We start from the raw sequence: 22,653 nt of genomic DNA, 5'->3' as shown, positions 1-22,653 counted from the left end.
TCTTTGTATATTTAATGCAGTTCTTCAAGTCTACCAGTCGTCTGATAAATTATTTACAGTTTGAAAGGATGTTAAAAAAGGTGTTAAAAAAGGTGTGGGAAACGAAAACAACAGGAAGTTAAGTAAGGCCAAACCATTCTTCACTGGAGGGGGGACTGACTGGATGTCATGAGGAGAATATAACCCCCCCCCCCTCTCTCTTATATATTTGTAATATTTAAAATTGACAGCAAATCAAGATTTCAGTTGGTACGATCCAAACAAATTCAGAAGTCCCTCTCCTCTGACTTCCTCTTTATAAATCTGATTAAAAAATCTACCGTGTGAAAACCCGGGCTGAGGTTGAAGGAAGAGACACAGTAAGTTCACTCTCAGTTTGTTCAGAAAATCTATGTGTGAGATAGATGTCATTATACATTTACTTAAGGGTTACTTTAAGGGTTACTTAAGGGTTACTTTAAGGGTTACTTAAGGGTTACTTTAAGGGTTACTTTAATGGTTACTTAAGGCTTACTTAAGGGTTACTTTGCACAGCGCCCGGGGAGCAATGGGAGTGGGGGGGGGGGAAGGGGGATGTGCGGTGCCTTGCTCAGGGGCACCACGGCATGTAAATGTAAAGCGTTTGGTATGCTGGCACGAGGTTTGAGTTTAGGGTCAGTTACAGTTCATCACTGCTGGTCACTGGTCGCGTTAACTCAATATTTACCCGTCCATGACGGAAACATCTGAAAGCAGTCTGTGATTTTGTCAGAACGCAGCTACGGGTCATAAAGGACTGCAGCTGCCCTCTGGGGCAGAAGGAGCGCACGATCAGTGTCTCTGTTCATCTTTTTTCGCTCCATGCCCTTAAATGTTCTGTGTATGAATTATAAAAAAAAAAAAATGAATGAACATTAGCGTCTGCTTAGTACCCAAACATAAACATTAAATATGTCTCATCATTTAAACATGAAAAGTAAAATGACGGGTAATATTTCGGAAATGTTACGATCCTGTCCGTCAAAATGACGAACAACGAAAAAGTCTAACGCCACCACTGCTGTTGGTGTCACTGTCTAGCAGAGAGAAGACAGCTCTAACAGACTGTTACCGCCCACCTCCTCCTGTTTGTGCTCAGATGGACCTGAAGGTGTTGGAGACGAAGTGGAGGACGGCGCTGAGCTCCATCCTGGACGAGCTGACGGAGAACGAGTTCCGGAAACTTCTGTGTCTTTTGGAGAAGATCCCTCAGGGGAAGAAGGAGGGGCGGCTGCGGGGCGACATGCCCAGCGTCATCATCCAGTATTACGGCACCGAGGGATCCATCGCAGTCATCGACAACCTGGTGAAGTTCCTGCCCAGGCTGGACGCCGCCGTGCAGCAGCCGCTCGAAGAAATTAAGGAGCTGAAGAAACTCCGCGAGAACAAAAAAGGTCAGCTCAGCGGGGTCGTGTTGGACGAGAGCCAGACCTCCTTCTCAAAACATTTTAAATAACTCTTTCACTTATTTCGGAGCAGTTCCGAAAAAGTTTTCCGTGCACGTCCCCACATACGTTGCCGTACACGTCCCGTTGCCGTACACGTCCCGTTGCCGTACACGTCCCGTTGCCGTACACGTCCCCACATACATTTCCGTACACGTCCCCACATACGTTGCCGTACACGTCCCCAAATACGTTGCCATACACGTTCCCACATACGTTGCCGTACACGTCCCGTTGCCGTACACGTCCCGTTGCCGTACACGTCCCGTTGCCGTACACGTTCCCACATACGTTGCCGTACACGTCCCCACATACGTTTCCGTACACGTCCCGTTTCCGTACACATCCCCACATACGTTTCCGTACACGTCCCCATATACGTTTCCGTACACGTCCCGTTTCCGTACACGTCCCGTTTCCGTACACATCCCCACATACGCCACGTCCCCACATACGTTTCCGTACACGTCCCCACATACGTTTCCGTACACGTCCCCACATACGCCAAGTCCCCACATACGTTTCCGTACACGTCCCCACATACGTCACGTTCCCACATACGTTGCCGTACGCGTCCCCACATACGTTTCCGTACACGTCCCCACATACGTTGCCGTACGCGTCCCCACATACGTTTCCATACACGTCCCAACATACATTGCCGTACACGTCCCCACATACGTTGCCGTATGCGTCCCCACATACGTTTCCATACACGGCCCAACATACGTTGCCGTACACATCCCCACATACGTTGCCGTACACATCCCCACATACGTTTCCGTACACGTCCCCACATACGCCACGTCCCCACATACGTTGCCGTACACGTCCCCACATACGTCACGTTCCCACATACGTTGCCGTACACGTCCCCACATACGTTTCCATACACGTCCCAACATACGTTTCAGTACACGTCCCAACATACGTTTCAGTACACGTCCCGACATACGTTTCCGTACACGTCCCCACATACGTTGCCGTACGCGTCCCCACATACGTTTCCATACACGTCCCAACATACGTTTCAGTACACGTCCCGACATACGTTGCCGTACACGTCCCCACATACGTTGCCGTACGCGTCCCCACATACGTTTCCATACACGTCCCAACATACGTTTCCGTACACGTCCCCACATACGTTTCCATACACGTCCCGACATACGTTTCCGTACACGTCCCCACATACATTGCCGTACACGTCCCCACATACGTTGCCGTACGCGTCCCCACATACGTTTCCATACACGGCCCAACATACGTTTCCGTACACATCCCCACATACGTTTCCGTACAATTCCCGTTGCCGTACACATCCCCACATACGTTGCCGTACACATCCCCACATTCGTTTCCGTACACGTCCCCACATACGTTGCCGTACACGTCCCCACATACGTCACGTTCCCACATACGTTTCCATACACGTCTCAACATACGTTTCAGTACACGTCCCCACATACGTTTCCGTACACGTCCCCACATACGTTGCCGTACGCGTCCCCACATACGTTGCCGTACGCGTCCCCACATACGTTGCCGTACGCGTCCCCACATACGTTTCCGTACGCGTCCCCACATACGTTTCCATACACGTCCCAACATACGTTTCCGTACACGTCCCCACATACGTTGCCGTACACGTCCCCACATACGTTGCCGTACGCGTCCCCACATACGTTTCCATACACGTCCCCACATACGTTTCCATACACGTCCCCACATACGTTTCCATACACGGCCCAACATACGTTTCCGTACACGTCCCGTTTCCGTACACGTCCCAACATACGTTGCCGTACGCGGCCCAACATACGTTTCCATACACGGCCCAACATACGTTTCCGTACACATCCCCACATACGTTTCCGTACAATTCCCGTTGCCGTACACGTCCCCACATACGTTGCCGTACACATCCCCACATACGTTTCCGTACACGTCACCACATACGTTGCCGTACACGTCCCCACATACGTCACGTTCCCACATACGTTTCCATACACGTCCCAACATACGTTTCCGTACACGTCCCCACATACGTTGCCGTACACGTCCCCACATACGTTGCCGTACGCGTCCCCACATACGTTTCCATACACGTCCCAACATACGTTTCCGTACACGTCCCCACATACGTTTCCATACACGTCCCCACATACGTTTCCATACACGGCCCAACATACGTTTCCGTACACGTCCCGTTTCCGTACACGTCCCGTTTCCGTACACATCCCCACATACATTGCCGTACACGTCCCCACATACGTTGCCGTACGCGGCCCAACATACGTTTCCATACACGGCCCAACATACGTTTCCGTACACATCCCCACATACGTTTCCGTACAATTCCCGTTACCGTACACGTCCCCACATACGTTGCCGTACACATCCCCACATACGTTGCCGTACACATCCCCACATACGTTTCCGTACACGTCCCCACATACGCCACGTCCCCACATACGTTGCCGTACACGTCCCCACATACGCCACGTCCCCACATACGTTGCCGTACACGTCCCCACATACGCCACGTCCCCACATACGTTGCCGTACACGTCCCCACATACGTTGCCGTATGCGTCCCCACATACGTTTCCATACACGGCCCAACATACGTTGCCGTACACATCCCCACATACGTTGCCGTACACATCCCCACATACGTTTCCGTACACGTCCCCACATACGCCACGTCCCCACATACGTTGCCGTACACGTCCCCACATACGTCACGTTCCCACATACGTTGCCGTACACGTCCCCACATACGTTTCCATACACGTCCCAACATACGTTTCAGTACACGTCCCAACATACGTTTCAGTACACGTCCCGACATACGTTTCCGTACACGTCCCCACATACGTTGCCGTACGCGTCCCCACATACGTTTCCGTACACGTCCCAACATACGTTTCAGTACACGTCCCGACATACGTTGCCGTACACGTCCCCACATACGTTGCCGTACGCGTCCCCACATACGTTTCCATACACGTCCCAACATACGTTTCCGTACACGTCCCCACATACGTTTCCATACACGTCCCGACATACGTTTCCGTACACGTCCCCACATACATTGCCGTACACGTCCCCACATACGTTGCCGTACGCGTCCCCACATACGTTTCCATACACGGCCCAACATACGTTTCCGTACACATCCCCACATACGTTTCCGTACAATTCCCGTTGCCGTACACGTCCCCACATACGTTGCCGTACACGTCCCCACATACGTTGCCGTACACATCCCCACATTCGTTTCCGTACACGTCCCCACATACGTTGCCGTACACGTCCCCACATACGTCACGTTCCCACATACGTTTCCATACACGTCTCAACATACGTTTCAGTACACGTCCCCACATACGTTTCCGTACACGTCCCCACATACGTTGCCGTACGCGTCCCCACATACGTTGCCGTACGCGTCCCCACATACGTTGCCGTACGCGTCCCCACATACGTTTCCGTACGCGTCCCCACATACGTTTCCGTACACGTCCCAACATACGTTTCCGTACACGTCCCCACATACGTTGCCGTACACGTCCCCACATACGTTGCCGTACGCGTCCCCACATACGTTTCCATACACGTCCCCACATACGTTTCCATACACGTCCCCACATACGTTTCCATACACGGCCCAACATACGTTTCCGTACACGTCCCGTTTCCGTACACGTCTCAACATACGTTTCAGTACACGTCCCCACATACGTTTCCGTACACGTCCCCACATACGTTGCCGTACGCGTCCCCACATACGTTGCCGTACGCGGCCCAACATACGTTTCCATACACGGCCCAACATACGTTTCCGTACACATCCCCACATACGTTTCCGTACAATTCCCGTTGCCGTACACGTCCCCACATACGTTGCCGTACACATCCCCACATACGTTTCCGTACACGTCACCACATACGTTGCCGTACACGTCCCCACATACGTCACGTTCCCACATACGTTTCCATACACGTCCCAACATACGTTTCCGTACACGTCCCCACATACGTTGCCGTACACGTCCCCACATACGTTGCCGTACGCGTCCCCACATACGTTTCCATACACGTCCCAACATACGTTTCCGTACACGTCCCCACATACGTTTCCATACACGTCCCCACATACGTTTCCATACACGGCCCAACATACGTTTCCGTACACGTCCCGTTTCCGTCCACGTCCCGTTTCCGTACACATCCCCACATACATTGCCGTACACGTCCCCACATACGTTGCCGTACGCGGCCCAACATACGTTTCCATACACGGCCCAACATACGTTTCCGTACACATCCCCACATACGTTTCCGTACAATTCCCGTTACCGTACACGTCCCCACATACGTTGCCGTACACATCCCCACATACGTTGCCGTACACGTCCCCACATACGTTTCCGTACACGTCCCCACATACGCCACGTCCCCACATACGTTGCCGTACACGTCCCCACATACGCCACGTCCCCACATACGTTGCCGTACACGTTCCCACATACGTTGCCGTACACGTCCCCACATACGCCACGTCCCCACATACGTTGCCGTACACGTTCCCACATACGTTGCCGTACACGTCCCCACATACGCCACGTTCCCACATACGTTGCCGTACACGTCCCCACATACGTTTCCGTACACGTCCCCACATATTATTATTATTATTTTATCATTTTCAGCTAAATGGACCAGGAAGATTTCTAACGTTTTGTATCCTGTGTTTGTTCAGAGGTTCCCGGTGGTAGCGGTGAAACCCAGAGCCTGGATGACTCCATCGAGAAACTCATCAAGAACCTCAGCCTGAGCCCTCTGGCTCCACAGGTAGAAAATGTGCTCGGACTGGTTAGTCTTTCTGTCAGCACGACAACGGAAAAACACCCAGCCTGATTCTCAAGAATCCCGGCTGAAGAGTCAAACAAGGAAGCCATTCGAAGTTGGAGTATTTAACAATCAACGGGCAGATCCACTATGTTGGTTTACTCATGGACTCAAGCACTCTCCTTAGTCGGGCTGGGAATCACCAGGCTCCGCACGATACGATACGATACAATCGCGATACTTAAGCCACGATACGATAGGATTGCGATTCTACGATATACTAAGTATTGCGATGCGATATATTGTGGTACTGCAGATCACATGTGTCATGTCCGTGTCCGTCTTCCCTTCCTGGTTAAAACATGTATTTGCAATATAAATAGTTTATGTAAACAACCCAATGTGTGTTCTTTGAACCTCAAAAGGAGTTGTTTTTGTTACTTTCATTGCGATTGTATTCATGTCTTAACGTAACTTCCTGTTTTATATAGAGCTAATATATTTGTAGAAAGGCAGGAAATGGAATTAAATCGAGAACATTTTTCATTGCGGAGGACCCCCTGTTTTGTGTGTCCCCCACTTCTTAACCAAAGTTACACCCTTGGGTAAATGCGTATTTCTTATTTAACACTTACAGCTTTGAGACATGTTTTGTATTTACGTTCATTGAGAGGCTTTTCTTTTCTTTGTGTGCAGGAGGAATCCATCTTTGATCTGAAATCCAGTGGAATTCTTGAGACGGAAGCAATTGTTGGGAAAGTGTTTAAAAAATCCGAGCTGTTTTATCCTGAGAGTCCACTTACCTCCATTAAAGACATCAAATCATCTCCTCTCAAGACATACGTGAGCGTCGAAGGAACCGTCACCCAGGTGAGTTCAAACTGCAGACCTGCTTCATGCACTGGAGCCTGGTTAGGTTGGTCATGCATTCAACAAATGTGTCATTTTCAAGATCTTATAAACCTATTTATTCACGGATAACTAAAGATAAACTAATGGACCAGTCATTGATATGATATTTATTTATATATATTTTAGGGCTGTCAAACAATTAAACATTTTAATCAGATTAATCACAGCTTAAAAATTAATTAATCACATTAATCACCATTCGAACTATGTCCAAAATATGCCATTTCTTTATGTATATTGTTGGGAATGGAAAGATAAATGAAAGAAGGCGGATATATCCATTTAACACAGTATCTATGTTTATTATAAAAATGTCTGCGTGTCAAAATGAAAGACAACCCACACACCTATCAATCAAGAAACCATGGGGTCTGAATTCATTACGTGTTGATTTCTATCAACGGGGGAGTACTTCAGGAAAGTCGACAGAGGGGGGGGCTAGTGGAGTACTTCAGGAAAGTCGACAGAGGGGGGGGCTAGTGGAGTACTTCAGGAAAGTCGACAGAGGGGGGGGCTAGTGGAGTACTTCAGGAAAGTCGACAGAGGGGGGGGCTAGTGGAGTACTTCAGGAAAGTCGACAGAGGGGGGGGGCTAGTGGAGTACTTCAGGAAAGTCGACAGAGGGGGGGGGAGCTAGTGGAGTACTTCGTGACCACAGAGTGTGAACGTTGTGATCAGCTGTTTTAGCGCAGTTCTCCAGTGATGGGGGAGTCTCCCTCCGCAGCCGGTTGGCGTAGTTTTGGCACAGTTCCGTTGTACAGACCGACGTTAACAGCAGCCTGTCTGTGCACACGGAGACCGACTCTGTCGTCCGGTGATCTAACCGCCTTCTGGAAAAGCTTCACAAGTACGTAGATGCGCTTTGTGACACAAGTGACGGTCAGAGATGGGGTCGTTACTAAAAAAAAGTAATATATTACATATTACTTTAAAAAAAAGTAATATATTACACTACTTCGTTACTCTCTACATAAAGTAATTCGTTACTTTACTCGTTACTTTACTCGTTACTTTACTCGCAGGGCCGGCCCGCCCCTCCCTACAGGCAGATCACACAGACTGCTAAAGTTTCAAATGTTCTCTTTAGTTCAGTTTCCATTGTCGCATAAGACTGATCCAGATCCTGAATGTTCTCCTATCTGACCATGGCTGTCCTCTGTCTCCTGCTATCTGACCGTGGCTGTCCTCTGTCTCCTGCTATCTGACCGTGGCTGTCCTCTGTCTCCTGCTATCTGACCGTGGCTGTCCTCTGTCTCCTGCTATCTGACCGTGGCTGTCCTCTGTCTCCTGCTATCTGACCGTGGCTGTCCTCTGTCTCCTGCTATCTGACCGTGGCTGTCCTCTGTCTCCTGCTATCTGACCGTGGCTGTCCTCTGTCTCCTGCTATCTGACCGTGGCTGTCCTCTGTCTCCTGCTATCTGACCGTGGCTGTTCTCTGTCTCCTGCTATCTGTATATTTTGCGCAGTCTATCTCTGATCACGCTGTTGCGTCGGCGTGTTCTCCTGCGTGTTGGCCATGTGTCGCACTGGAACCAGACACCGCAAAGACTTCAGCCGAGCACGTACGAACTGCGCATGCGTGAGTGGCAATAACTCTCCTTACCAGCAGGCGGCGGTAGTGTGTATTCGTCATTCAAAACAGGCAACAACCGGAAGACAGAGAAGAAGAACAGACTACGTGTGTGATATAAATAAACAACAGCTATGTGCGTTAGCTTCACCTTAGCATGTGTTCTTTGCAGGTGTTTGTTGAGGTTTGATTATGACTGATTTTAGAGAGTAACGAAGTAACGCGTGTCGGGGCGATGTTAGTAACTGTAGTGTGATTACTGGATTATAAAAGTAACGCGTTACACTACTCCGTTACCAACAAAGTAATATTATTACAGTAACGCGTTACACCCAACTCTGGTGACGGTACGCATTTCAGATTACGCACATAACCTGCGTACCAGTTATGTGCACCCCTGTACTACAGCAAAAGTATTCTCCGTCGGGACTTCCTGCAACAACACCACGCCGTTATCTTGATTCTGATTGGCCAGAAGACATTATCAAAGATGTTCTATTGAGAAGTCGATCACTACGTGACAAAAGTTTTCCAAACCGTGGCTACTGAAATCAGTCTTACTAACTGCTGTCTCTGCAGTTTACTCCGCGAGTTGGCAGACTTTATTTTGCTTACTCTAACATCATGTCTCATGGTGGGGCTAAGCCATCTCTTGGTATGGGTGCAGCCTACCCCAGCCATACCCTGGCGCTGCCACTGGGGGCACGTATGGGGCGGGCCATTCTGCACATGCGTTAAATGCGTTAAATATTTTAACGCAATTAATTCAAAAAATTAATTACCGCCGTTAACGCGATAATTTTGACAGCACTAATATATTTATAAGGCAGTTTTTTTTTTAAATGTTGTGAAATAGAAATCATTTGTGTGCTTTATCTGCTGCTTTTTTCAGGTTGATCCCATCAAAAAAGTGAAGGTGCAACACGAGGAGAAGAAGACGAAAAGGTTCAATCTGAAACAGGAAGCTGAGGAAATCAGCGTCACCATGTGGGACGAGGCCATCCTGCAGACCAAAGGCGTTTCAGTCGGACACGTCATTCTTCTTAACAACATGAAGCGCAAGGTGTACTTAAGGGAAGTGTATCTCAACTCAACTCAGTTCACCAAAATCACCAGGGTGCCTGCAGCCTCCAGTTAGACATGTTTAATCTGTGATGACAGCTTTCCTCAACATCTCAAAATTCGGACTTTTTCCTCAAAATGTATTGTTTTTCTCAAAATTCGGATTTTTTTTCTCAAAATCTCAAAATCCAGGTTTTTTTTCTCAAAATTCTGACGTTTTCCTCAAGATTCTGACGGTGATAATAAAAATGAAATAAGTAATGTTCCCTCTCTGTAAAATAAAGGACGATGAGGAAATAAGAATAATAATTATTAGAAATCAAATCAAAAGGTGATGTTGCTGATACAAAGCCAGCCTGAAAAGAGGTGTTGTTTAAGTCGTGGCGTCTCGACTTCTGGCGAAAACGCTCGACTTCCAGCTGAAGACAGGCTTTGGTGAAGATCTCCTTGAAAGAATCCCGCTCTCAGTGGAGGCTGAAATACAAGGAAACAGAATCATCAACATGTCAGACCCTTACCTCATTCACACCAACGCAACTCCGGTTCAAGCTCCGTGCTAGAGCTTTTCAGGTTCAGAACCGGTTCTTCGGTTTAGCTCCGGCTCTTTTCACACCGCCCAGAGTCCAACTGGTGCTGCGTCATTGCGTCATCGTTTGCGTCATGACGACGTAACCGTTTGCGTGCCTGCTTCATAAAGCCAAACCGCGCGGAAACCCCTCACAGCTGACACCGACAACAACAACAATGGCCGATTGTGCTCAAGCTTCCTCTGCACCTCTTCGGAAGACCAGATTCCCAGCAGGTAGCTGGTCTCTTCAGTGGACCACTGCTGCTTGTTAAGTTTCTCCATCGTTGTGTACAAACTGGATACAACAAATGTATTATCTTTTCAACAAATGTATTATCTTTTCAATTTACACACGGCATCTATTGCACGTCTGTCCGTCCTGGGAGAGGGATCCCTCCTCTGTTGCTCTCCCTGAGGTTTCTCCCATTTTTCCCTTTAAACTGGGTTTTCTTTGGAAGTTTTTCCTTGTACGATGTGAGGGTCTAAGGACAGAGGGTCTGAGGACAGAGGGTCTGAGGACAGAGGGTCTGAGGACAGAGGGTGTCGTATTGTCATACTGATATTCTGTACACACTGTGAAGACCACTGAGACAAATGTAACATTTATGATATTGGGCTATATAAATAAACATTGATTGATTGACAACGTGCTTGTTGTTGTTGTTCAGGAGTTGATCTGTCTCTCTGCCCCCCGCCTCGACGTAAGCGTGACGTATGCGGTGCTTTTGCTCTAGCCGGACAATTGTTTGGTGCTTGAAACGAACCGGATTCCGCTGCGGTGTGAACAGGAAAACCCGGTGCTTTCAAGCTCCAGCTCCGAACCGGACCAGAAACACCGTTGGTGTGAATGAGGTACCTGAGAACATCTGAAGGGGAGTTCTGCAAATAAATTTTTTCCTCGAAATTTAAAATTTCGAAATTTTGACTTTTTGCAAAAATATATAAAAATTCTGACTTTTTGGTAAAAAGCTCGAATGTTGAACTTTTTCAAAAAATCTAAAAAATCTTCATTATTTTTAAAATGTTGACTTTTTTCTCAAAATCTCAAAATTCTGACTTTTTAAAAAACTCAACCTTACTTTAATTCTTTATCTCCCTGTTTTTTATAGCTTGTGTTTGAAGTTATTAGTTTAATAAACTGTACATTAATAAAGAACCTGGTGTTATTGTTGTGTTTATGAATCGGTCAATGTTCAGCGATCCAGAATCAGAAAAACAACGTAAACTAACAATAATTATCATGTATTTAAAATGTGTTTTACATGTATTTTTTTTAAATGTATTATACCGCAATAACTGATTAAAACGTTCCCCTATTCAACGTTCCCCAGTAATTTATTTTGTTCATTTTACTATTTATCTGGTCTGATTTATTATTCATAAACAAAAACACCAAGCCTGAAGCTGATAATACAAAAATAAAATGCCATTCAATTTAACAAAAATAAGAAATCAATATTTTCATCATAATCTTTAATCATGTCCCTTTATTTAACTCTTATTTAACATGTATTTATTTTATATAAGATACACTTTTATAATATGTTAATGAGATCCTATTCTCAATAAATGAAACTTAAGGAAGGTTCATTTTGGGCCAAACCATTCTTCACTGGAGGGGTTGTCATGAGGGTTAACAATGACAGTTGGAGAATAACTGGGGGGGGGGGGCTTCTCCGTTATATATTTGTGCTATTACAAATTAACAGGTCAGCAAATCAAGATTTCATTTGGTACGATCCAAACCGGTTCAGACTTCCTCTTTCTAACTCTGATACATTATACACACACACACACACACACACACACACACACACACATTAGATGTGTTTCGTGCACTGACGTGTCCATCTCCCCATGTTAGTCAAATCCAGGTTTCAGTTGGTACGATCCAAACAGGTTCAGACTTCGCGCTCCTCTGACTTCCTCTTTATAAATCTGATTAAAAAATCTACCGTGTGAAACCCCAGGCTGAGGCTGAAGGAAGAGACGCAGTAAGTTCACACTCAGCTTGTTCAGTAACATGTCATTATGAGTTTACTGAAGGGTTACTTTAAGGTGTTTTAGTATTCCCTGCTCTTTAAACCAGGGGTGTCAAACTCAACTATACAAAAGATGCAGATCTTGTTACTGAGTAACAGTTGAAGTCAGTGGCAGCGCCAGGGTATGGCTGGGGTCGGCTACACCCATACCAAGAAATGGCTCAGCCCCACCTTGAGACATGATGTTAAAGTAAGCAAAATAAAGTCCGCCAACTCGCGGAGTAAACTGCACAGACAGCAGTTAGTCAGACTGATTTCAGGAGCCACGTCTGGAAATACCGAAGACCAGAAACGGTTTTGAAAACTTTTGTCACGTAGTGATCGTCTTCTCAAGAGAACATCTTTGATAATGTTTTCTGACCAATCAGAATCAAGATAACGGCGTGGTGTTGTTGCAGGAAGTCCCGACGGAGAATACCTTTGCTGTAGTTACAGTACATCTCTATATACATCGATACAACATTACGTGTTGATAGAAATCACCACGTAATGAAATAAGAGCCGGTGTGATGATTGGTGTGTGGGCTGTCTTCATGTGGACGCACAGAACAATGGGGGCTGTCCTCCCTTATCCACAATGTAAAGTAACTCCCAGCCTCTCCTCTTCTCTCTGTGAGGAGCAGCAGGTTCAGCTTTCAGAACAAAGTAACAACAAACTAAAATGGCATTCATTTTTTAAAATGTGTAGTAATAGATGTATTTATGTTTCTTCTCAAGAGAGAACCAGAATGCGTATTTTATGTTAGTATTTCAAAAGATCTCCTGGGGGACAATCCCCCCAGACCCCCTGCAGGGGTTGGGCTTTCAGCAGGTAACTCTTTCACCTGCTGCAGGATTGGCTGCAGGTCGCCCTTTTTTTTTTTTTTTTTTTTTTTTTTGTCACACGTTGATAATATAGTGACTTCAAACCATGTCAGTGGGTACCTGTTCTTTACTCTCTCCTCTCTCTCTGTCCTCTACCTGTTCTTTACTCTCTTCTCTCTCTTTCCTTCTACCAGGTTCCGGTAGGAGGAAGGACAGAAGAGAGGAGAGAGGAGAACCGGTTAGCGGACAGAGAGAGAGAGAGGAGAACAGGATAGTAGAGGACAGAGAGAGGAGAACAGGTAAGGAGGACAGAGAGAGAGAGGTAAAGAATCAGGTGGTAGAAGACGAGAGAGATGTTTGAGAGACGAGAGAGAGAGAGATCGAGTAAAGGAAAGGTAGAAGATCAGAGAGAGAGAGAGAGAGAGAGTAAGAACAGGTAGAGGACAGAGAGAGAGAGAGGAGAACAGGTAGAGGACAGAGAGAGGAGAGATGAGAACAGTAGAGGACAGAGAGAGAGGAGAACAGGTAGAGGAGAGAGAGAGAGTAAAGAACAGGTAGAAGACCGAGGAGAGAGAGTAAAGAACAGGTAGAGGGCAGAGAGAGAGAGGAGAACAGTAGAGACAGAGAGATAGAGAGTAAAGAATCAGGTAGTCCTCTACTCTCCTCTCGTCGCTGTCCTCTACCTGTTCTCTACTCTCTCTCTCTGTCTCTCTGTCTCTACTCTCTCTCTCTGTCCTCTACCTGTTCTCTACTCTCTCTCTCTCTGTCCTCTACCTGTTCTCTACTCTCATCTCTCTCTGTCCCCTCTCTCTCACACATCCGTTCAAGTCCGGCTGCGGTGGTTTGTTGATACAATGTCGTCTTCTTCTGTTTGCTTTAACAGAGGCTACGTAGTTATGCAGCGCCCCCATGGTCAGTAAATGGAAGTTCTACAAAGAACTCCGTTTAGTGCAATTATTTCACAAGTTTTGTTACACAGCTCGGGAAAAATTACCGAGGTCCACAATGGTGGATACGGCCATGGAGACACCGACCACACCTTTTTTCTCTCCATGCCCTTGAAAGTTCTGTGAATGAATTATTTTTTAAACAATGAATGAATGAACATTAGCGTCTGCTTAGTACCCAAACATTCAGTGGTGGCTGGTGGAAAATATTTTTGTATGTGGGAAGAGGGTGGGGCGGCGCCCCTAGCGCCACTATGGGCCAGCCCCACTGCCAAACATTAAATATGTCTCATCATTTAAACATGAAAAATAAAATGAGTCAAAATGACGAACAACGAAAAAGTCTAACGCCACCACTGCTGTTGGTGTCACTGTCTAGCAGAGAGAAGACAGCTCTAACAGACTGTTACCGCCCACCTCCTCCTGTTTGTGCTCAGATGGACCTGAAGGCATTGGAGACCAAGTGGAGGACGGCGCTGAGCTCCATCCTGGACGAGCTGACGGGCGACGAGTTCCGGAAACTTCTGTTTAACCTAGAGAAGATCCCTCAGGGGAAGAAGGAGGGGCGGGAGCGGGGCGACATGCCCAGCGTCATCATCCAGTACTACGGCACCGAGCTATCCATCACACTCATCGACCGCCAGATGAAGAACCTGCCCAGGCTGGACGCCGCCGTGCAGCAGCCGCTCAGAGGCATCAAGGACGAGCTGAAGAAACTCCGGGAGAAAAACAAAGGTCAGCTCAGCGGGGTCGTGTTGGACGAGAGCCAGACCTCCTTCTCAAAACGTTTAAATAACACTTGAACTTATTTCGTAGCAGTTCCGTACACGTTTCCATAAACGTTGGACGAGAGCTTGGTCTGGGCCAGTTAACCACGTTCCCGTACACGTTTTCCGTAAATGTTTCTGCACACATTTCCGCTTGTTTACGTTAATAATAACACATTTTAATTGTAAAGGAACTTCCATTGCTAAAAGCAATCCCAAAGCGCTACAAGAGGCGTAATAGAAAGGTTTTGAGGGCTTTCTTAAAGGCGTCCGGGAGTCCTCAGGTGGTCTGGGAGGGAATTCCACAGGTGAGGAGCAGCTGCACAGAAAGCCCCCCCATGGTGCAGAGTTTGGTCCTGGGGGGGCGAAGCAGATGGTTGGTTGTGGAACGGAGGATGCACTGATGCAGTGGTTCTCAAACTTTTTCTGTCATTCCCCGCTTCGAACAGGTGGGCCTTTTCAAGCCCCACCTGTTCCTCATCGCTCCAATAAAATGGTAGGCCAAGCTTAAAATTGTCAAATGTATCGTTCTATAACGGGGTCTCCAAGTTTTTTTAGGATGAGGGTTACTTTCAAAAAATAAAACAAGTCGTGAGCGACTTTTACTCCTCTTTTTTGTTTTTTTGCAGTGTATATATTTAGCACATTTTAACATTATTATATGCTACCTTTAACCTTTGAGTGCTGTTTGGGTCTGTGGGACCCGTTTTCAGTGTTTACTAAAATAAAATGTAGCAATTTAATTATTTTAACCTGCTTTATTTGGGGGTGGACGTCACATCCTCTAGGGGGGGTCCGGGGGCATGCACCCCCAGGAAGATTTTTTTAAATGTTGAAGTTGAATGCATCAATCTGGTGCACTTTGAGCTAGGGCTGCTCAATTAAATCGTATTTTAATCGCAATTACGATTTTGGCTTGCAACGATTATGAAAACAACATAATCGAAATAAAACGATTTTATTTTTTAAATAGGTTTTTCAGTTGAATTATACTTAAAGTTCAGGGTAGTCAACTGTTAAAAACATACTTTTCAAATTATTTTCTTCAATAAATTGATGTTTTTCAAAGTAAATGGTTAATCGTTTTTAATAATCGTGATATCAATTATTGACCCAAATAATCGAGATTATGATTTTTGCCATAATCGAGCAGCCCTACTTTGAGCCCTACATGAATTTATGGATACGGCTCTCAGCACTCAGATGAAAGGGAGCTGTACTGTATACTTTTCAATAATCCAAACATCTTTAGAATATGATCACAACAAATAATTTAAACTTGTTTATTCTTATCTTATGTTACCTAGTTAGCATTCTTTCTTTTTATTTATGCATATTTGACTAATCACTCCCCTTTTAACTTTTTACTGTCCTATAGTACACATTGGAATGATTTCTTACTTTATTTTGTACAACTTTATTAAATAGATAATGGTGTGCTCTCTCTCTCTCTCTTGCTCTCTTGCTCTCTCTCTCTCTCGCTCTCTCGCTCCACATTGCTTTTCTTCCCGACTGCAACGCTGTTGTGTGTGTCTGTGAGAGCGTTTCACACGTGTGTATGAGAGATTTTTACCAGTGACGAGCCTGTCTCTGAGGGCCTAAGATATTCTACAAAATAATATTTAAAAACATTAAAACAAATTATATTTTTCTTTATATATTTTTTTTAAATATGTTTTTAGTAATATTTGTCATTAGTTTTACCAAAAATAACTTGATTAAATTGTATTTAAAATAACATTTCCAAAGAAATAAATCCTTTGAATCTGCCTATTCAGTTTCTGTTTGAATGTGAAGGGTTAAATGAAAGAAGCTCCTCTCTGGGAGTCTGTGAAGACAGGAGCTGATTGGACGTTCAGCTATGAATTCACAGAGGGCCAGCTATAGTAACTGAACGAGAGTAATGTCAAATGACAGTACAATTGACCAATCATATCTTCCCTCTAAATGGGTGGGCTTTATTATCGCGGACTTTATGACAAGTTCCGCCCGCTGTGAAACGTTTCTTGTTTCCATAGCAACAACAACTGTCAACAGCGTAAACTTGCCTTCAAAATAAAAGCATGCCAAATTACACTTAAGACATACAACTGCAACGAAAGTAACAAACACAATGCAATATCCTTTTCAATTTCAAAGAACACAAATTGGGTTATCTACAGGTGTTGTTTTGTGTGGTAGAGGGTCGCTTTTCATTGATACGTTTTGCACCCCGGGCGGGCCGTTGTTTTGATATTCCACCAGTGTATAAATAATAAATAAATGTGGAAAAAAAATGTAAATAATGTTTTTGAATTATTATTTTTTTTAAATAATTTTTTTTTTTCGCGACCCACCTATCACATCTCTCGCCCCACACTTTGAGAAACTCTGCACTGATGGGTGAGCAGTGAGATCTTGTATTCGATCCTGACTGAGAGAGGAAGCCAGTGGAGGGAATGAAGGACGGGTGTGATGTGATAGAACTTTCTCATCCTCATCAGGATCCTAGCGGCACTGTTCTGTATGTAGAACCACGTTCCTGTACACGTCGCGGCCGCAGAATATACAAATAACTCACTTTGTGGTAAACCCGCGAGAGAGAAAGCTTGTTGTGGTTTGGAACACTCCCTTTGGAGCTGCTGCTGGCCACGCCCCTTTCGCCACGCCCCTTTCGCTGAGTTTAATCACGGCAGCGATTAGCTGCGTTTCTGTTTGTAGACAGCCTTCTCTTCACAGAGCTCACTGCTTGCATGCTCCAAAGGGGCGTTGCCAGCAGCAGCTCCAAAGGGGCGTTGCCAGCAGAAGCTTTGAATGGGCGGGGCCAGCAGTTGCTCCAAAGGGGCGTGGCCAGCAGCAGCTCGTGACATTTAAAGGGCCAGAATCAGTACATTAGTAACAGGGCTGAAATGGAGGGGGATGAGGCTCCAACGAGTGAGACATGTTTTGTATAGATATGTATAATATATTGTTCAAATATAGCATAATAGGTGATATGTAACTCCTTTAACCTTAAAGGTGGGGTAGGTAATGTTGGAGAAACCAGCTCGAGTGGCTAGAATTTGAAAATACACAGCCGGAAAAAATCTGCTACTTCCTCACAGAGCCCCTCCTCCAACACACACGAACGCGCACATGACCAATGAGGGCAGAGATCAGTGTGTGCCCCGATGGAAGGCTGACAGGCAGGTAGGCCATCCAGTTACTTCAGCCGGCTCAGATGATTGGTCGAGCTTTCTGCAGCGCCACGGCTTCAAAGCACTTCAGATATTCATTGCTATCGGGACGTTTTTAGATTAGATTAGATAGAGTTTTATTGTCTCCCTTAGGAGAAATTTGTCTTGGGCATCGAGATAATACACATAAAAAACATTCAGGTCAATCAGTCATAGATACAGAACAGAGATCACATATATCACATGGCAAAGAAACAACAAGAAACATACAGGTACCGAACTTTCCCTATTGCACATACATAATCAAATTGCACTTTCCCTATTGCATTCATACATAAATCAAATATTGCACTTTTCCCTATTGTATTCATACACAAATCAATATTGCACTTTCCCTATTTCACCTATGCATAGTGTCCGTCAAACTGCACATATCCCTATTGTGTCCATATTTACACACAATGCACTTTCCCTATTTAACCTTCTCGATTGCACAAACTACACTGTAAGCATTGCACCTCCCAACAACTGCTAACAGCATAATCACAGTTATTTCTGACTGTTCAGCAGCTTGATTGACAGCGGAACAAAGGAAAACTTATACCTGTTCAGTTTACAGTTTGGTAATCTATACCTTCTGCAACTCAAACTCTCTATACAGGATGTGTTTGGGGTCGCATGTGATTTTACGGCCTTGCTTTCTCACCATCTCCTCAGATATCTCCTGAAGAGAGGACGGTGGAAGCATGCCAATTATTTTTCCAGCCCTTTTTATCAAGCTCTGGAGTTATATTTAGATTTAACTGACAAGTTACCAAACCATGTTGTGATGCCATAACTGATAATAGACTCTGCCCTGTAGAACATTAGCATGATGCATCCACTCCATGAGCCCTGAGCGACGCAGGAAATACAGGCGCTGGCTTATCTCTGAGCTGCCTGATCCACCTGATGGGCCCAGCCTAACTGAGCATCAAAATAAATCCCCAAATAATTAAAACGTGTAACCTGCTCAACTCCCTCCCTGTTGATAAGGACGGGGCTGTGATCACCTACTGACTTGGGGTCAAAGGTCATTTCCTTTGTTTTTTTAACATGTAACACCAGGTTGTGCGCCTCACACCACTTCACAACCTCTTCAATCTCAAGTTTATAAAGAGAAATGTCTGAGTCTCTAGTCGGTAGACTAAGTATGGCTGTGTCATCAGAGAGCTTCATGATGTGGTTGTGTGTGTGCTGTACATTGAGAGCATTCCATGGGATATAACAACAAGTGTATCTCGAGCCGGTTTCTCAAACGTACCTACCCCTCCTTTAACTAAGGCCTTATTTTAGACCAATCGGATCAATGCTGTTGAACATCTCTGAGGATCTCCTAAAGAGGGATCATGTTCAGGTGATGTGAATATTTAGAGCCTCTTCTTTCACAGGGACCAAACCTGCAGCTGACTCAGGAGCAGCACCTAAGAAGAAGAAACCAGCAGCTGGTACACACACACACACACACACACACACACACACACACACACACACACACACACACACGTGCGCACACACACACACACACACACACACACACACAGTATACATATTATTCATCATATATAATTATATTTATCATTTTCAGTGCGTTAAACTTTTTTAAATGTATGTGTTTAGTGGCGACGAGCAATGAAACGGACTCTGGAGCAGCGGCTAAGAAGAAACCTGCAGCTGGTACACACACAGGCACACACACGCACACACACGCAAACACACACGCACACACACACGCACGCACACACACACACACAGTATACATATTATTCATCATATATAATTATATTTATCATTTTCAGTGCGTTAAACTTTTTTAAATGTATGTGTTTAGTGGCGACGAGCAATGAAACGGACTCTGGAGCAGCGGCTAAGAAGAAACCTGCAGCTGGTACACACACAGGCACACACACGCACACGCAAACACACACGCACACACACACGCACGCACACACACACACACAGTATACATATTATTCATCATATATAATTATATTTATCATTTTCAGTGCGTTAAACTTTTTTAAATGTATGTGTTTAGTGGCGACGAGCAATGAAACGGACTCTGGAGCAGCGGCTAAGAAGAAGAAACCTGCAGCTGGTACACACACAGGCACACACACACACACACAATGGGGGCAGGAACGTGTGTTTTTAAATCTCATGTTTGTTCAGAGGTTTCCGGCGGCAGTGGTGAAACCCAGATCATGGGTCGAGTCTCGACCCTGAACTCAGCCTGGTTCCTCCCAAATCCAAAGGTAGTTGAGAGATGTTGTTTTGTTTGTTTGTTTGTTTGTTGTCAAGATTCCAGAGAAACCACTGGCCCGATGTTTCTGAAACCTGGTGGGAGAAAGAATCTAACGTTGGAAAGTCTTTGGTACTTTTTTAAATCTGGTGTTTTATTCAGAAGCTTCCAATCGGAGCTGTGGAGCCTCAACAGAAGGAACCAGCCGGAGCCACACCGAAGCCAAAGGTAGGACATCAGCCATTGTTCTCCAGAAGAGTCCGTGGTTCATGACGTTGTGCACGAAGAGAGTCCAGTCGATGTGAACATGATCAGAATGCCGTTTTTTGTTGCACTAAAACAAAGGGAATAGTCCTGGTGTGACCCCGGACATGGTGTGACCGTGAAGTGACATGATAGAAATGTAGAGTAGGGTCTTTAGCACATTGCCGGATGCTAACCTGCATATGTTGGACATTTGTACAATTAGCATATGAAGATAATAGTTTAGAAATGTCTTGGCTGATGTGGACCGCTTTGGGGGGTTATTGGGGATGCTGAATCCATTTCTGACGTTTTCGGGGTCAGAAATTACAGTTTTAACCAGAAAGAGACCATATTTGTACTTTTGTTTGACTAATTCTGGGTCGATTTGAAGGTTTTAGGGGACACTAAACTGACATTGTTGATCCTGAAAGTGTCAGAATTGGACTAAGCATCATCACACACTTCATGTATGTGATGCCATGCTTTATATTTTGCTACGGTCAATTCGTAATTCAACTTGTATATTTTCTACTTTTTAATTCAATTTTATTTGTATTTGAGATGTTTACGTTTTGGATCGTTTATTTCTTTTAATTTCTCTCATATAAAATGCCTGCTGCTACCAGTCAGACTTTTTCCTAAAAATCTCAAAATTCTGACTTTTTCCTCTTGTCGACTAAATCTTCCAAATGGAACCAAGATTAATCCAAATCAGCCCAAAGAGTACAGGTCCACTTCCTGGTTCAAACTGACATTTCTGATCCGAAAACTGTCAGAAATCGGCTCAATAACCCCAAAACACCAAAATGGGCCAAACCATTTGTAAATATTGTCTGCATATGCTAATTAACGCAACTTATGGTAATTGTGAAAATTGTCCTATCCGGCAGTTTCTATGTGCCGAAGATACTACTATACATTTCTATCTTATAACTTTGGGGTACTCAACATTTCCGGGTTCAAACTGTTGACGATGATGTAACCCCTGGACTAACATGGGTTAAACGCCCCTGATTTAACTCCTTTATCAAACTCTATAGCTCCCTTCAGCAAAGGGACTGAGAACTTCCACACCACCACTATGTGCAAAATAAATACCATTACCATCAACATGTGCAATATTATTAATAATGTTCTATAATAACGTGCAATTACGTCTCTGCCACTACGGTTTTTGCACTACTAAATACTGCTCGTCACTGTACAGTATTTTACATTAATTATGTGAGCGTCTTTGTTTCCTGTAGTTATTTAATTGCTCTTTTTACTGCACTGTTAGTGTACAGTTTTAACGGATAAATAAAGTCCTATCTTATCTGAGAAGTTGTTGGTATGACTGTGATTTGTGTGTTTGTCCAGGATCAGAGTGCTGCTCCTCTGCAGATCAGGAAGATTAAAGTAATCACATTACTCCGCACCACCAAAACAAACGCTCACCTGCAGGTGCAGTTTGAGGGTCGTTTTCTGGAAGTTTACGGAAAGACTCAAGTCCTTTCTGAGGGGATGGGCTTCCAAACCGTGGAGGAATTCAACAAAGGCTTCTTCCACATGCTGCCTCTCACTGTGACGGTGAACATGCAAGGAAAGAGGATCCTGGAGATGAGAATGATCTGACACGACGTTTAGTTTGGGAAATGCTGTTTGCTTTGAATGTTGTAGAGTTTCAATCCTCTCCAATCTCATGTTTTACTAATAAAGAGATTCTAAAAGCAGAAACTGTTTTTTAATCCTGTGCTTCAATAAATTGGTCCTTTTATTTTTATTGGTGGATAAAACTTGGGTTGTTCTCTCAGCAGTTTAAAATAGATATTAAAAAGGGAATTATGACTTTTTTTCCCATCTCAGTTTTGAGATTCTCCTCGCTGCCCAGCAACTGGAGACAATAACTCCTAAGAGATCCAAAAATAGCATGAAAAAAATCTTTATTTCTACTTGACTTTATTAAAAAATATCAACAAAATGAACAAAAAAATGTAACAA

The 22,653-nt window shown here is 45.0% G+C and overlaps 2 protein-coding genes across 5 annotated transcripts; both read left to right on the top strand.

Moving 5' to 3' along the window:
* Positions 1-213: 213 nt before the first annotated feature.
* LOC117443972 (uncharacterized) lies at positions 214-11,739 on the top strand. Of its 2 annotated transcripts, none has more exons than XM_034079763.2 (5): positions 214-359; positions 1,060-1,412; positions 6,232-6,323; positions 7,017-7,190; positions 9,694-11,739. In XM_034079763.2, exons 2-5 carry the CDS (start codon positions 1,118-1,120, stop codon positions 9,937-9,939), a joined length of 807 nt encoding a protein of 268 aa, XP_033935654.1. In that variant the 5' UTR covers positions 214-359; positions 1,060-1,117; the 3' UTR covers positions 9,940-11,739. The 2 variants fall into 2 exon arrangements, with proteins under 2 accessions (XP_033935654.1, XP_033935653.1); XM_034079762.2 differs by having other exon boundaries at positions 215-359; positions 1,118-1,412.
* A 549-nt stretch (positions 11,740-12,288) lies between these two features.
* Positions 12,289-22,389, top strand: LOC117443974 (uncharacterized). 3 transcript variants are annotated; one of them, XM_034079767.2, is made up of 9 exons: positions 12,289-12,425; positions 14,662-14,959; positions 19,577-19,633; positions 19,806-19,862; positions 20,017-20,073; positions 20,224-20,283; positions 20,358-20,440; positions 20,593-20,655; positions 22,033-22,389. In XM_034079767.2, exons 2-9 carry the CDS (start codon positions 14,662-14,664, stop codon positions 22,285-22,287), a joined length of 930 nt encoding a protein of 309 aa, XP_033935658.1. In that variant the 5' UTR covers positions 12,289-12,425; the 3' UTR covers positions 22,288-22,389. The 3 variants fall into 3 exon arrangements, with proteins under 3 accessions (XP_033935658.1, XP_033935656.1, XP_033935660.1); XM_034079765.2 differs by having other exon boundaries at positions 12,291-12,425; positions 20,590-20,655; XM_034079769.2 differs by lacking the exon at positions 20,224-20,283 and having other exon boundaries at positions 12,291-12,425; positions 20,590-20,655.
* The last annotated feature ends 264 nt before the right edge of the window (positions 22,390-22,653 follow it).

This window comes from Pseudochaenichthys georgianus, unplaced genomic scaffold (assembly GCF_902827115.2).
Source record: "Pseudochaenichthys georgianus unplaced genomic scaffold, fPseGeo1.2 scaffold_717_arrow_ctg1, whole genome shotgun sequence".
Lineage (NCBI taxonomy): Eukaryota > Metazoa > Chordata > Actinopteri > Perciformes > Channichthyidae > Pseudochaenichthys > Pseudochaenichthys georgianus.
This window is presented reverse-complemented; position numbering and strand designations above follow the sequence as displayed.